We start from the raw sequence: 16534 nt of genomic DNA, 5'->3' as shown, positions 1-16534 counted from the left end.
TTGGAAAGGACTCTCTCATTAAGAGAAGATAATATATTATTAAAAGTTTATAACAGCAAAGTATAATCCTCTATGATCAAAGAAAATGCACATATATTTATGGATGTGTATATGTGTACATCACATACTTTACATACAGAGAATAAAAAGGAGAAGGCACAGAAGAATATATTATGAACCAGAACACCTGGGTCTGCTAATGACTAGCTGTGTGATCAGGCTGAAGTATGAACTTTCTCTTGTGTAAAATGAAGGGGCTAGACAAGGTGATCACCAAAGCCCCGCCTAGTGTTACTATGGTACAGTTTCAGACTGGGGTGGCTATACACAAATCATACCAGGGAATGAGCTGAGTAAATTTTAGATAACCAGAGAAAAGGAATGGGAGTGCATTTTAGGTGAAATAAGTATGTGGATAAACAGATGAAGAAATGCGAATGGCATCTATGGGGAACAATGAGGGAAGTTATAAATATGGGAAAATTAAGTTAGATGAGTGAGTGGTCATGATTAAAGAGGATTCAGAATTCCAGGCAGAACAGTCTGAACAAAATGCAACAGACAAAAGGAAGGAAGCCACTGAAGTAGCATTATCTCAGAAATGAGAACAAAAGCATTACTTCAGAAAAATGTTATATAGAGGATGGATTGGGGGTTCTGAGTTTTTTTTTAGATATCTGTTTAAAATTACTGTTATCTAAGAGTACTTAATGAGTGTCAGTATAAGGATGAATAATACAGAAATGGAGAACAGGCAGCATATACAAAGATATTTCAAAAGTAAGAAATTACATGACTTCGCACTGGCTAGATTTAGGGAGTAAAGGAATTCCTATTCTAGGAACCAGTCCTAGAGTTCGAGGGTCTCTGTTCTACAAAGCAGGAAGAAAAACTGTGACCAAAATGGAGAAATTGGGATTGAAGGCCTCTTCTGGGAAGGAGAGCATGAGAATAACACCCTCACCACCAAATGGAACAGAACCATGCAGAGATGTCCTTTAGGAAGGCAGCCCTTTTTTTTCAAATGCATTTTTACTGAGATGTATTCACACACTATACAGACCATCCAAAGTACACAATCACTGGCTCACAGTCTCATTACACACTTGTGCACACAACCCCATGATCAATTTTAGAACATTTTCATTATTCCAGAAAAGAAATAAAAACAGAAAAAAGGAAACCCAACTCTGCCCATATCCTTATCCCCCACCATTATTCACCCATAGTACTGGCATAGTACATTTATTACTGTTGATCAAAGAATATAAAATATTACTGTTAACTACAGTCCATAGTTTGCAAGAGGTACATTTTCCCCATATACTCTTCTATTATTAACTCCTCATAATAGTATCATACATTTGTTCTAGTTCAGGAAATAATTTTTTAATATTGTAGTTAATCACAGACAGTGTCCACCACAAGATTCACTGTGTTATACATTCCAATGTTTTGACCTCCAACTTTCAGGAAAGCAGATTTTAAGACTGGAGCAGAGGCAAGAAATCCAGGGAGTATAAAGGAAAAACTATATGCAGAAAATGGGTAAGTTCCAAAGATGTGAGAAAACAGTAGTGTAAATGATGATAAAATATTAAAGCATATTTTTTTAATTGGTATTGTTTACTTGACAACATACCTTGTTTATTTCTCGGGTTAAAGTCTGGACTGAATATATGTTCAGACTTCCATTTTCCATAATACATGCAATGTACCGTCCATGTGGACTAATTACAGAAGAGTTAATTCCTTCATCAAGGCCCCCAATTTCAAAGAGAAGTTTACAAGTCTCAATATTGATAAATCTTATAATACCATCTTGACTTAGTACTCCAAGAACCTGAGAATACAGAGAAACACATGAGTTCCTTAAAAACATTTTTGGAATTCGAATATCTGAAAATTAAACTTATACACACACAAACATATATTTGTATGTATCCATGTATTTTTTTTACCTGAAGGGGTTATTGGAGATTCTATTTTCAGACAGCCACTATGTATTTTTTAAAACTAAATTATGGCTCATATAGATTTGCCCTATTCAGACTCAGATAACCCCATCTCTAACCAGATCTAGTAAGGAGTTCACTCTGTGGGATCATGGAACCTAACAATCTATCCCACCCATATGAGGCCACATCTCAACTGCTCTCCTACAGAGGGGATATAGATAATTAGACAGTTCCTAGTTTTTACCTCCACAGTGACTGACAGAAGCAAGAATGGTAGAGGGTCCTTTACCACCCCCACAGCTTAATCAGAGTTAAGCATCAGCCCTGGATAATGCTAAATAGCTGTTCAGCCTCCAAGCACCACAAATGAAGAATGATCTGATTTGCTTCCACTGCCAGAATTCAGCCATCTCAGTATATCAAAGCTGCGACTCATGGTGTGACTCCCCACTATGCCTCTAACCAGCTATTGCAGTTAACATTTGGGAAGTGGAGAAAGTTTCTGAATGCATGGATGGTGAAGAGGTAGGAAGGGAAGCTAGTCTTTTAAGGGGAAAAAATTTAAATTTTAACTCATATAATTTGAAAAATTAAAAGCATGTTATAAAGAAGTTTAAGCAACTAAAACCTCTGCTCTCTTGTTTACACACGTTCTTTCCCACTGCTATTGGCTGGTAAGCAGTGCCACCAAGTGACTGCTTGAAATGCTGATGTTATTTGTTATACCAAAGACCCAAAAGCAGTTTGGAGGTCACAATATATAAAGCACATTCTTCTGTTGGTGAGACTGTAGGGAAAAATGCCCTCTCATTCACAGCTGGTATAATGCCTCTAGAGGGTGATTTGGCAAGCTCTATTCGAATTACAGATGCACATAACCTTTACATGATTATTTTAAACTCTGGGATTTTATCCTACAGATAGGATATGTGAAGTGATGTATGCAAAAAGGTTTCAGTACACCATTAATCATAACAGAAAAGGATTAAAACAGGTTAAATGCCCAAAGATAGAGGACTGGTTTAAAGAAACGAATGAACACCATGCATCTGTAAAAAGAAGGAAATCTTGCACATGTCAAAGAATTTGCAAGATGAATTAAATGAAGAAAAGCAAGGGCAAAGCTACCATTAAAAAGTGGGGAAAAGGTATGAGTATATAGAACACCAGCAGTTAGAGTGTGTGTATGAATAACTAGGCAAATGGGAAAGAGAAGTGACAAACTTTTCACCATATGCCTTATCTTTTGCTTTTTTTTATATTTCCAACCATGTAAAAGTAGTACTTATCCAAAAAACTTCAGTTAAAATGGATAATGCACACACACAAATTATATGTATAAATATGTACATAAAACACATCTAATTTGTTAAAGTATGAGATCCATGACAGCCCATTTAAAATAAGTTAAGATATGATTTGACTCTTAAAGAGAAAAAACTATACACTTTAAAATTACATCCTATTTTATGGTTTACAGGGAGCTTTAGCATGTGAGGGGGAGAAAATACTTTATAAACTAAGGCAAGATATAAATAAAATGTGTCATAGGAGTGAGGCAACCAGTTATGATGGAAAAACACAATACTACAAAATGAGGCACATTTTAGTTATAGGTCATCTTCATTTCTTACAACTAACAGAAGTGTTGACAAGTCACTTAATGTTTCTAAGCTTAGTGTCATAATCTATAAATGGGGAAAATACCTTCCTTTCTTGCCTCTCCCTAAAGAATTCTTCAAAGGATCAAATGAAAAATAACATGCTAAAGCACCCTGTAAACCATAAAATAGGATATAATTTTAAAGTATACTGATTTTATAAGGAGGGAAAATTGTCAGTAATACAGAACATAAAATTTTGAAAATGTTTCAATTTTAGACCTTTACAATATATAAGGAATTTCAAATCCTTATAATAATTAGAGTATAATTTAAGGGCTAGTATTGTTCAGAAATTGATGTGATCTTTCCAAAAAAGCCCAGTGTCCTACAATTAAGTTACTAACCTGATTAGAACCTGCATCAAAACTATCAGGAAGAAATTCTAGGTGGCGAATCGCTCGAACTTTAGTGGGCATCTGGATAATTCTAAATAGCTGTTTAGCTTCCAAGCACCACAAATGAAGATGATTTGATTTACCTCCAGCAGCCAGGATTCGACCATCCCTATATACAAAAAGGTGAGAAAGTAAGACTAGTTTAATTATTCATAGCTACACTAATTAACAGAACTTTCTCTGATGATGGAAATGTGCTATTTTTATGCTGTCCCATATGGTAGCCACTAGCTGTGTGATTATTGGTTATTCAGTACTTGAAATGTGGCTAGTGCTCTGAGGAAATTAATTTTAATTTTATTTAATTTTTGATTAATTTAATAGATAGTGAAGTATGGCTACCATATAGGACTGCTCAAGCTTATAGTACATAATTTTTACTAATTGAGTTAAGGTACCATCTTAACAAACTCATCCTTTTGATGCCTTGATTGGGGGTTTTCTGACTAATGTTTGTATTTTATAGCATAATCTCAAAGTCACTTAGCACATCCAACTTTATATTTCACACACAACGGTACTGAATTGGAACTGCATTGCTATGAGAAAACATCCGAACTTTCTTTCCTGATGAAAGAAAACTACTTTATGTTTATAAGGTACAAAAAGAATAGCTAAATGAATAAAATAGTATTGACTTGGAAGGTTGTTGATCATTCCTTCAGTAAGGACTTGTAAAATGTGTATTATAAGCCAGGTATCATCCCATGTTCCAGGGACACTATAGTGATCAAGACATGTAAGAATCCAGATTTTATGTAACTGTCAGACATGAGAAGGTAAACAAATAAACAAACTTGATCTCAGCTAGTGATATATTATAAAAAGAACTAGAAAATGAGATGATGCTGTAAAATTGGAAAAGGAGGATGATTTGCTACTTGAATTAAGTGAATGGGCAAGTCACATGATGATACAGATGTAGAATTCCAAAGCAAGTCATAATCTAGATTTGTTAGTACAAAAATGTTTAGAAAGGAGTAAGTCTAGCATATAAGGAAGAGTGGGAAGCCACACTTAAATGTAGCTCGTAATGGAAAGGAAGTGAGACGAGGAAAGAGAGAGAGGCCTAGGTCAGATAACAGAAAGCTCACAGAATATGGTGGGGTATTTGGATTTCATACTAAGGGCAATAAAAGCCTTTAAACGGAGTTAAATAGGGAGGTGACGTGATCCAACCTAATGATTTAAGAAGACAACTCTATCTGCTGTGTGTTTAACAAACGAGATTGAAATAGAAGGCTATTATAGCACTCTGGGAGGGACAAAGGTGGCTTGGACTAGGGCAATACCTATGGCAATGGACAAAAAAAAAGAAACAAAAAAATAGACCAATGTAAGATACAGTTTGGTAGAAGTGATTTACTGGTAGAGAATTTACTGAAAGCTTGGATAAAGAAGATGAGAATGAGGAATTAACACTTATTTTCTAGTTCTTTCCACTAAGGTCTAGAAACAGTGACAACCAAGTAGTAATGAGACCCTTGGCATCCAGGTTAGGGTCTCGAAATACCATTTCCCACTAAAATGAAGCAGGTTGTCTGACTGATTCCAGGTCTGGCACAGGAAATATGTAAGATAAACTTGGAACACCATGTCATACCAAAAATCTTGGAAGCTCATTAAAGACCCTACAGCTTTATCAACAGGATTCAAAATAACTAGAAGAGGAATGCTCTAAGAAAATGAGAAAATGGGAGCATCATTAAGAATAATAACTGCAATCGCTTAAAACACGTCAAGAAAACTTTTGTGCAGCAAAGGAGATAACCAAGAAAGTGAAAAGACAACCTACAGAATGGGAGAAAATAGTAGATAATCAAATATCTAATAAGAGTTTAGTATCCAGAATATATAACAAACTCCTACAACTCAACAACAACAAAAAAGAGACAAATGACAAGTTAAAATTGGACAAAGGACTTGTACAGACATTTCTCTAAAGAAGACATACAAATGGCCAATTAGCCATTTTCAACGTTATCAATCGTTAGGGAAACGCAAATCAAAGCCACAATGAAATAGTACTTCACATCCACTAAGATGGCTATTATTAGAAAAATCAGAAAATAACAAGTGTTTTCAAGATACAGAGAAATCTGAACCTTCATGTATTGCCAGTAGAATTTTAAAAGATGCAGCCACTATGGAAAACTGTTTGGCAGTTCCTTAAAAAGTTAAATATAGAAGTATCATATGACCTATCAATTCCACTACTAGATATGTGTGCAAAAGAAAGGAAATCTGTAAAATTCCACCAGAAATTAAAGTAAGTGTCTTAATATTTATGTGTTTTAAAATGAACATTACCTGGTCACAGCAAACACTTTGTATATTATACTAGAGCTCTCAGGTGGAGCGGGCAATTGATATTTGCAAAAAAGAGTATCACACTCCCAGGCAAAGATGGAATTATCTTTAAAACAGCTGAGGATGGTATTACTCAATGGTAGAAAGAAAACCTAAAGAAGAAGAAAAAAAGTTACTGCTTACTTTAAGATCATACAGTGCTCTTTAAATTTAAAAATATATGAACAGTCAATTTTTCTTTCTAAAATAACCTTTTCTTAAACTAGAGAAAAATATTTAGAATATATGAGATAATACTGATATTTCATAAACCATTATAAACTAAAAAGAAATGGTTTATAATAAAACCTTAATTTAAATAAAACACAGGTAACTAAAATGACTAAGCAATTCACAAAATACTAACATTTTAAACATATTTAACCTTATAATAAAAGATTCAAACGAAAATAATATAATGCCTTTTAGGTATACCAAATTTGCTCAAAAAATAATGCACACTCATATGTACATAGACACATATACATACACTAACATATTCATAAACTATTAATACAATCAGTATTTTAAATACTAAATACTGATAAATGCTTAAAAACACAAATGTTGGTGAAAATATAGGGAAAAGGTGCTGCCATACAATGTCGCCGGGAGTAAAAATTGCTTAAAGATATTGGATAGTGTACACGTCCCAAAAGCCTTAAAAATATTTTCCGGGTGGGCCACGCCGAGTTCTTGCATCTCCAGTGCCTGCCCATGTGAAAAAAGAAATATATATATATTTCTCTCTTTTGACCTAGTCAATCTACTTCTAAGAGTCAGTCCTTTGGGACCAACTTGCAAAGAGCTTTAAGGTAAATGTATATAAATGCTTGTTAAACACTATTTATAAAAATAAAAAGTTGAAAACAAATACGTGATGTTTTATTAGTGATTCAATTTACTTAGTGGACAACTGAAACTGAAATTAACAGTAAAGTTGAAAATGCTTTTTTCTCTCAATTTCCATTTTTCTGTTACATAAGCACCAAACAATGCTTCCTTTTGAAGATAGTTTGAATTCAAATTGACCAACATTATCTCATAAGATCATTAATAGCCTGACATACAATTTTATGTATCATCAGTGTAAAACAGATACACATATGTAATGCATTATGAAACATATTGGTTAATTAAAGCAATCTACTCAGAATTAATGCTAATAAGATAGGACAAAAAAATCCGAACTCAACTATATCAGATACTGATGCCTGATATAGCTCTTCACTTTTGTCCTTGCCTCACTTTGCCAAAGACAATTTCTAGTTGAGCTTTTGCAAACAGATTCATTATGTTAGGAAGATTTATAAGATGACAGTCTTAAAGAATTTACAACAAATACATTATAAGTTTTTTATTAATTAAAAAAATTAACACAACATTTAGAAATCATTCCATTCTACATATACAATCAGTAATTCTTAATATCATCACATAGATGCATATTCATCGTTTCTTAGTACATTTGCATTGATTTAGAAAAAGAAATAGAAAGACAACAGAAAAAGAAATAAAATAATATAGAGAAAAAATAAAAAATAAATAAAAAATAAAAGAAAAAAAAAACCTATACCTCAGATGCAGCTTCATTCAGTGTTTTAACCTAATTACATTACAATTAGGTAGTATTGTGCTGTCCATTTCTGAGTTTTTGTATCCAGTCTTGTTGCACAGTCTGTGTTCCTTCAGCTCCCATTACCCATTATCTTACCCTATTTCTATCTCCTGATAGTCTCTGTTACCAATGACATATTCCAAGTTTATTCTCGAATGTCGGTTCACATCAGTGGGACCATACAGTATTTGTCCTTTAGTTTTTGGCTAGTCTCACTCAGCATAATGTTCTCTAGGTCCATCCATGTTATTACATGCTTCATAAGTTTATTCTGTCTTAAAGCTGCATAATATTCCATCGTATGTATATACCACAGTTTGTTTAGCCACTCGTCTGTTAATGGACATTTTGGCTGTTTCCATCTCTTTGCAATTGTAAATAATGCTGCTATAAACACTGGTGTGCAAATGTCCGTTTGTGTCTTTGCCCTTAAGTCCTCTGAGTAGATACCTAGCAATGGTATTGCTGGGTCGTATGGCAATTCTATATTCAGCTTTTTGAGGAACCGCCAAACTGCCTTCCACAGTGGTTGCACCCTTTGACATTCCCACCAACAGTGGATAAGTGTGCCTCTTTCTCCGCATCCTCTCCAGCACTTGTCATTTTCTGTTTTGTTGATAATGGCCATTCTGTTGGGTGTGAGATGATATCTCATTGTAGTTTTGATTTGCATTTCTCTAATGGCTAGGGACATTGAGCATCTCTTCATGCGCCTTTAGGCCATTTGTATTTCCTCTTCTGAGAGGTGTCTGTTCAAGTCTTTTTCCCATTTTGTAATTGGATTGGCTGTCTTTTTGTTGTGGAGTTGAACAATCTCTTTATAAATTCTGGATACTAGACCTTTATCTGATATGTCATTTCCAAATACTGTCTCCCATTGTGTAGGCTGTCTTTCTACTTTCTTGATGAAGTTCTTTGATGCACAAAAGTGTTTAATTTTGAGGAGCTCCCATTTATTTATTTCTTTCTTCAGTGCTCTTGCTTTAGGTTTAAGGTCCATAAAACTGCCTCCAATTGTAAGATTCATAAGATATCTCCCTACATTTTGCTCTGTTTTATGGTCTTAGACCTAATGTTTAGATCTTTGATCCATTTTGAGTTAACTTTTGTATAGGGTGTGAGACATTATAATTTTTAATGAATGTATTACAACACTGTTTCAGAACTGTTGTCAAAAAAGTGACTTAAGAAAATTTTTATTATAATTAGCAGTCATTTTTCTAGAAAAGTAATAAAGTTTATTCCTACTGGGGAAAGCAAAAGTGTAAAAGTTAATGAGCATCAACTGCTATTTTAGGGAAAGATTACTGCCTACATGATTATTCATTACTAGATTTCTGATTTTAATTGCCAGACTTTAATGATTATAAATTGTTCCTAATGAATCATATCATTATTATTTAGATAGTGTTATCTTTTGACAAACTTAAAAAGCTTAGGAAGAATTTTAAAAGCATTAACAAAATGTTCTTTTTGGAGAGTTGAGGTCGAGGATGGGGCTGCAGTTTTTGCATATAGAATATGAAAAATTCTTAGGCTTTACAATTCACTTATTTATTATTACTTATTTATTTTTTGCATAGGCAGGCACCAGGAATCAAACCCCGGTCTCTGGCATAGCTAGCAAGAATTCTGCCTGCTGAGACACCGTGACCCATTCCCAATTTACTTTTGAGAGATATATAGCTCTTTTCAAAGTTTAGAGTTCAAGATAATAATATTAGTAAAGAAATTGAATTAGTCATTCAAAAGCTCCCTAAAAAGAAAAGTCCAGGACCAGACGGCTTCACATGTGAATTCTATCAAACATTCCAGAAAGAATTAGTACCAACTCTCCTCAAACTCTTCAAAAAAATCGAAGTGGAGGGAAAACTACCTAATTCATTCTATGAAGCCAACATCACCCTCATACCAAAACCAGGAAAAGATATTACAAGAAAAGAAAACTACAGACCAATCTCTCTAATGAATACAGATGCAAAAATCCTCAATAAAATTCTAGCAAATCGTATCCAACAACACATTAAAAGAATTATAGGTCGCGTGGCGCCCACGCCCCGCAGCAGCCGACCAGCCCGCCCTCCTCTCCCCTCTTTTTTTGTCCGCCGGCCCGCCGCGCGGCGCCCACGCCCCGCAGCAGCCGACCCGCCCGCCCTCCCCTCTTCCCCCTCCTGTTCCGGCGGCTCTCCAACCACCACCGTGCCCTCTTCTGCCTTCACCGGCTCCTCCGCCACCAGCCTCGACAGCCTTGCCACCCTCACCTTTCCTCCTCCAGAACAGCTACTGGGGGAGTGGAGACAATACAGAGCAGCTCCCGGAGCCACGACGGAGATCAAAGGGATGGCGTACCCCATCCTGGAATGGCTGACTGTCCAGGAGAACCAGCTCTGGTGAGATCACCGAGGGGCGCGGGTTTTCCTGGGCGGGACGGCAAGCAGCCGGAGTCCCTCCCTTCCTCCTTCCCAGGCCAGCTGGCAGAATTCGGCAGGCGGTCCCCTTGGGCCGCGGAGGCTGGCGCCCCCACCACGCGAGGCCCCCCGGACCAACTGGGAGAGTTGGGTCAGAAATCCCCAGACTGCGGAGCATGGTGACCAGGGGGTCCCTTCCAAACACGTGACTCCCCGGTCCGGCTGGGAACAGTGCACTCTCCCGGGCTGCGACAGCTGGCGCCCTCCCGCCACGCTTGGCGCCCTGGACCCACTAGGAAATTCGGTCGGGCACTCTCCCGTGCTGTGGCAGCCGGCGACCGTCCCTGCGTTCGGACCCCCGGGCTGGCTGGCAATCTTCCAAGAAGCTTCGGCTGCCGAACCTCCCCTACAGCGAGAGTTTTCCAGAGTTAAAGGACCCACAGCAACTTTTACTGGTGGATCCCGTAGACAAACGTGTGCCACGAGCGAAACCTACTGGGCAGGATAAGAAAAACAGAACCCACAGATTTCACAGAAAAATCTTTCAACCTGTGGGGTCCAACACCCAGGAAAATCTGACTAAATGCCCAGACACCAGCAGAAGATAACGGATCATGCTCAAATAATTGAAAATATGGCCCAGTCAAAGGAACAAACCAATAGTTCAAATGAGATACAGGAGCTGAGACAACTAATGCTGAATATACGAACAGAAATGGAAAACCTCTTAAAAAACGAAATCGATAAATTGAGGGAGGACATGAAGAAGACAAGGGCTGATCAAAAAGAAGAAATAGAAAAACTGAAAAAACAAATCACAGAGCTTATGGAAGTGAAGGATAAAGTAGAAAAGACGGAAAAAACAATGGATACCTACAATGATAGATTTAAAGAGACAGAAGATAGAATTAGTGATTTGGAGGATGGAACATCTGAATTCTAAAAAGAAACAGAAACTATCTGGAAAAGAATGGAAAAATTCGAACAGGGTATCAGGGAACTCAAGGACAATATGAACCGCACAAATATACGTGTTGTGGGTGTCCCAGAAGGAGAAGAGAAGGGAAAAGGAGGAGAAAAACTAATGGAAGAAATTATCACTGAAAATTTCCCAACTCTTATGAAAGACCTAAAATTACAGATCCAAGAAGTGCAGCACACCCAAAAGAGATTAGACCCAAAGAGGCGTTCCCCAAGATATTTATTAGTTAGAATGTCAGAGGTCAAAGAAAAAGAGAGGATCTTGAAAGCAGCGAGAGAGAAGCAATCCATCACATACAAAGGAAACCCAATAAGACTATGTGTAGATTTCTCAGCAGAAACCATGGAAGCTAGAAGACAGTGGGATGATATATTTAAGTTACTAAAAGAGAAATACTGCCAACCAAGACTCCTATATCCAGCAAAATTGTCCTTCAAAAATGAGGGAGAAATTAAAACATTCTCAGACAAAAAGTCACTGAGAGAATTTGTGACCAAGAGACCAGCTCTGCAAGAAATACTAAAGGGAGCACTAGAGTCAGATACAAAAAGACAGAAGAGAGAGACATGGAGAAGAGTGTAGAAAGAAGGAAAGTCAGATATGATATATATATATAATAAAAAAGGCAAAATGGTAGATGAAAATATTATCCAAACAGTAATAACTCTAAATGTTAATGGACTGAATTTCCCAATCAAAAGACATAGACTGGCAGAATGGATTAAAAAACAGGATACTTCTATATGCTGACTACAGGAAACACATCTTAGACCCAAAGATAAACATAGGTTGAAAGTGAAAGGTTGGGAAAAGATATTTCATGCAAATAACAGCCAGAAAAGAGCAGGAGTGGCTATACTAATATCCAACATATTAGACTTCAAATGTAAAACAGTTAAAAGAGACAAAGAAGGACACTATATACTAATAAAAGGAACTATTAAACAAGAAGACATAACAATCATAAATATTTACGCACCGAACCAGAATGCCCCAAAATACGTGAGGAATACACTGCAAACACTGAAAAGGGAAATAGACACATATACCATAATAGTTGGAGACTTCAATTCACCACTCTCATCAATGGGCAGAACATCTAGACAGAGGATCAATAAAGAAATAGAGAATCTGAATATTACTATAAATGAGCTAGACTTAACAGACATTTATAGGACATTACATCCCACAACAGCAGGATACACCTTTTTTTCAAGTGCTCATGGATCATTCTCAAAGATAGACCATATGCTGGGTCACAAAGCAAGTTTTAACAAATTTAAAAAGATTGAAATCATACACAACACTTTCTCGGATCATAAAGGGATGAAGTTGGAAATCAATAATAGGAGGAGTGTCAGAAAATTCACAAATACATGGAGGTTCAACAACACACTCTTAAACAACAAGTGGGTCAAAGAAGAAATTGCAAGAGAAATTAGTAAATACCTAGAGGCGAATGAAAATGAAAATACAACATATCAAAACTTATGGGACGCAGCAAAGGCAGTGCTAAGAGGGAAATTTATTGCCCTAAATGCCTTTATCAGAAAAGAAGAAAAGGCAAAAATTCAGGAATTAACTATCCATTTGGAAGAACTGGAGAAAGAACAGCAAACTAATCCCAAAGCAAGCAAAAGGAAAGAAATAACAAAGATTAGAGCAGAAATAAATGAAACTGAAAACATGAAAACAATAGAGAAAATCAATAAGACCAGAAGTTGGTACTATGAGAAAATCAATAAGATTGATGGGCCCTTAGCAAGACTGACAAAAAGAAGAAGAGAGAGGATGCAAACAAATAAGATCAGAAATGGAAGAGGAGACATAACTACTGACCTCACAGAAATAAAGGAGGTAATAACAGGATTCTATGAACAACTTTACGCTAATAAATACAACAATTTAGAGGAAATGGATGGGTTCCTAGAAAGACATGAACAACCAACTTTGACTCAAGAAGAAATAGATGACCTCAACAAACCAATCACAAGTAAAGAGATTGAATTAGTCATTCAAAAGCTCCCGAAAAAGAAAAGTCCAGGACCAGACGGCTTCACATGTGAATTCTATCAAACATTCATTCCAGAAAGAATTAGTACAAACTCTCCTCAAACTCTTCAAAAAAATCGAAGCGGAGGGAAAACTACCTAATTCATTCTATGAAGCCAACATCACCCTCATACCAAAACCAGGCAAAGATACTACAAAAAAAGAAAACTACAGGCCAATCTCTCTAATGAATATAGATGCAAAAATCCTCAATAAAATTCTAGCAAATTGTATCCAAGAACACATTAAAAGAATTATACATCATGACCAAATAGGATTCATCCCAGGTATGCAAGGATGGTTCAACATAAGAAAATCAATTAATGTAATACACCATATCAACAAATCAAAGCAGAAAAATCACATGATCATCTCAATTGATGCAGAGAAGGCATTTGACAAGATTCAACATCCTTTCCTGTTGAAAACACTTCAAAAGATAGGAATACAAGGGAACTTCCTTAAAATGATAGAGGGAATATATGAAAAACCCACAGCTAATATCATCCTCAATGGGGAAAAATTGAAAACTTTCCCCCTAAGGTCAGGAACAAGACAAGGATGTCCACTATCACCACTATTATTCAACATTGTGTTGGAGGTTCTAGCCAGAGCAATTAGACAAGAAAAAGAAATACAAGGCATCAAAATTGGAAAGGAAGAAGTAAAACTATCACTGTTTGCAGACAATATGATACTATACGTCGAAAACCCGGAAAAATCCACAACAAAACTACTAGAGCTAATAAATGAGTACAGCAAAGTAGCAGGTTACAAGATCAACATTCAAAAATCTGTAGCTTTTCTATACACTAGTAATGAACAAGCTGAGGGGGAAATCAAGAAACGAATCCCATTTACAACTGCAACTAAAAGAATAAAATACCTAGGAATAAATTTAACCAAAGAGACAAAAAACCTATATAAAGAAAACTACAAAAAACTGCTAAAAGAAATCACAGAAGACCTAAATAGATGGAAGGGCATACCGTGTTCATGGAATGGATAACTAAATATAATTAAGATGTCAATCCTACCTAAACTGATTTACAGATTCAATGCAATACCAATCAAAATCCCAACAACTTATTTTTCAGAATTAGAAAAACCAATAAGCAAATTTATCTGGAAGGGCAGGGTGCCCCGAATTGCTAAAAACATCTTGAGGAAAAAAAACGAAGCTGGAGGTCTCGCGATGCCGGACTTTAAGGCATATTATGAAGCCACAGTGGTCAAAACAGCATGGTATTGGCATAAAGATAGATATATCGACCAATGGAATCGAATAGAGTGCTCAGATATAGACCCTCTCATCTATGGACATTTGATCTTTGATAAGGCAGTCAAGCCAAATCACCTGGGACAGAACAGTCTCTTCAATAAATGGTGCCTAGAGAACTGGATATCCATATGTAAAAGAATGAAAGAAGACCCGCATCTCACACGTTATACAAAAGTTAACTCAAAATGGATCAAAGATCTAAACATTAGGTCTAAGACCATAAAACAGAGGAAAATGTAGGGAGATATCTTATGAATCTTACAACTGGAGGTGGTTTTATGGACCTTAAACCTAAAGCAAGAGCACTGAAGAAAGAAATAAATAAATGGGAGCTCCTCAAAATTAAACACTTTTGTGCATCAAAGAACTTCATCAAGAAAGTAGAAAGACAGCCTACACAATGGGAGACAACATTTGGAAATGACATATCAGATAAAGGTCTAGTATCCAGAATTTATAAAGAGATTGTTCAACTCAACAACAAAAAGACAGCCAACCCAATTACAAAATGGGAAAAAGACTTGAACAGACACCTACCAGAAGAGGAAATATGGATGGCCAAGAGGCACATGAAGAGATGCTCAATGTCCCTGGCCATTAGAGAAATGCAAATCAAAACCACAATGAGATATCATCTCACACCCACCAGAATAGCCATTATCAAACAAAACAGAAAATGACAAGTGCTGGAGAGGATGCGGAGAAAGAGGCACACTTATTCACTGTTGGTGGGAATGTCAAAGGGTGCAACCACTGTGGAAGGCAGTTTGGCGGTTCCTCAAAAAGCTGAATATAGAATTGCCATACGACCCAGCAATACCATTGCTAGGTATCTACTCAGAGGACTTAAGGGCAAAGACACAAACGGACATTTGCACACCAATGTTTATAGCAGCGTTATTTACAATTGCAAAGAGATGGAAACAGCCAAAATGTCCATCAACAGCAGAGTGGCTAAACAAACTGTGGTATATACATACGATGGAATATTATGCAGCTTTAAGACAAGATAAACTTATGAAGCATGTAATAACATGGATGGACCTAGAGAATATTATGCTGAGCGAGTCCAGCCAAAAACTAAAGGACAAATACTGTATGGTCCCACTGATGTGAACGGACATTCGAGAATAAACTTGGAATATGTCATTGGTAACAGAGTCCAGCAGAAGTTAGAAACAGGGTAAGATAATGGGTAATTGGAGCGGAAGGGATACAGACTGTGCAACAGGACTAGATACAAAACTCAAAAATGGACAGCACAATAATACCTAATTGTAAAGTAAGCATGTTAAAACACTGAATGAAGCTGCATCTGAGCTATAGGTTTTTTTTTTCTATTATTATTACTTTTATTTTTTTCTCTATATTAACATTCTATATCTTTTTCTGTTGTGTTGTTAGTTCTTCTAAACCGATGCAAACGTAGTAAGAAACGATGATCATGCATCTATGTGATGATGTTAAGAATTACTGATTGCATATGTAGAATGGTATGATTTCTAAATGTTGGGTTAATTTCTTTTTTTCCGTTAATTAATTAAAAAAAAAGGATAATAATATTAGTAAGTCAAGGTCAAATAATTCAGGAAAAATTGACTGAATGTCCATTGTATATAGAGACTGAATTAAATTCAGCAGCATGTTCCTTATTAAATGTTTCGCAGTACCCATCACAAAACCTTTTCAGATATATACTAAACACAGTAATTAGAAAGCCCAGGATTATTTATTCCAAAATCCCTAACTCAGGAGCTGAGAATCCTATCTTCAAGCATCAACAAAATAACCGGAAGTCACTAATTAGAAGAGTGGGAAACAGTATG

The 16534-nt window shown here is 36.2% G+C and overlaps 1 protein-coding gene across 7 annotated transcripts in view; it reads right to left on the bottom strand.

The window, feature by feature from the left end:
* Window positions 1–16534, bottom strand: part of TBC1D31 (TBC1 domain family member 31) — a 110755-nt gene that overhangs the window by 81343 nt on the left and 12878 nt on the right. For all 7 annotated transcript variants that reach the window (XR_013178465.1, XM_077167570.1, XM_077167572.1 and 4 more), the window contains 3 exons: window positions 6328–6479; window positions 3967–4126; window positions 1643–1843 (listed from right to left, as the gene is read on the bottom strand). Coding sequence is in view for 6 of the 7 variants with exons in the window: in XM_077167570.1 (XP_077023685.1) it covers window positions 1643–1843; window positions 3967–4126; window positions 6328–6479 (513 nt within the window). In the remaining variant the exon portion in view is untranslated. The remainder of the gene's footprint in view (window positions 1–1642; window positions 1844–3966; window positions 4127–6327; window positions 6480–16534) is intronic.

The sequence above is a fragment of the Tamandua tetradactyla genome, chromosome 6 (assembly GCF_023851605.1).
Source record: "Tamandua tetradactyla isolate mTamTet1 chromosome 6, mTamTet1.pri, whole genome shotgun sequence".
Lineage (NCBI taxonomy): Eukaryota > Metazoa > Chordata > Mammalia > Pilosa > Myrmecophagidae > Tamandua > Tamandua tetradactyla.
Note: the sequence above shows the minus strand (reverse complement) of the source record. Positions and strands in the feature narration are given on the sequence as shown.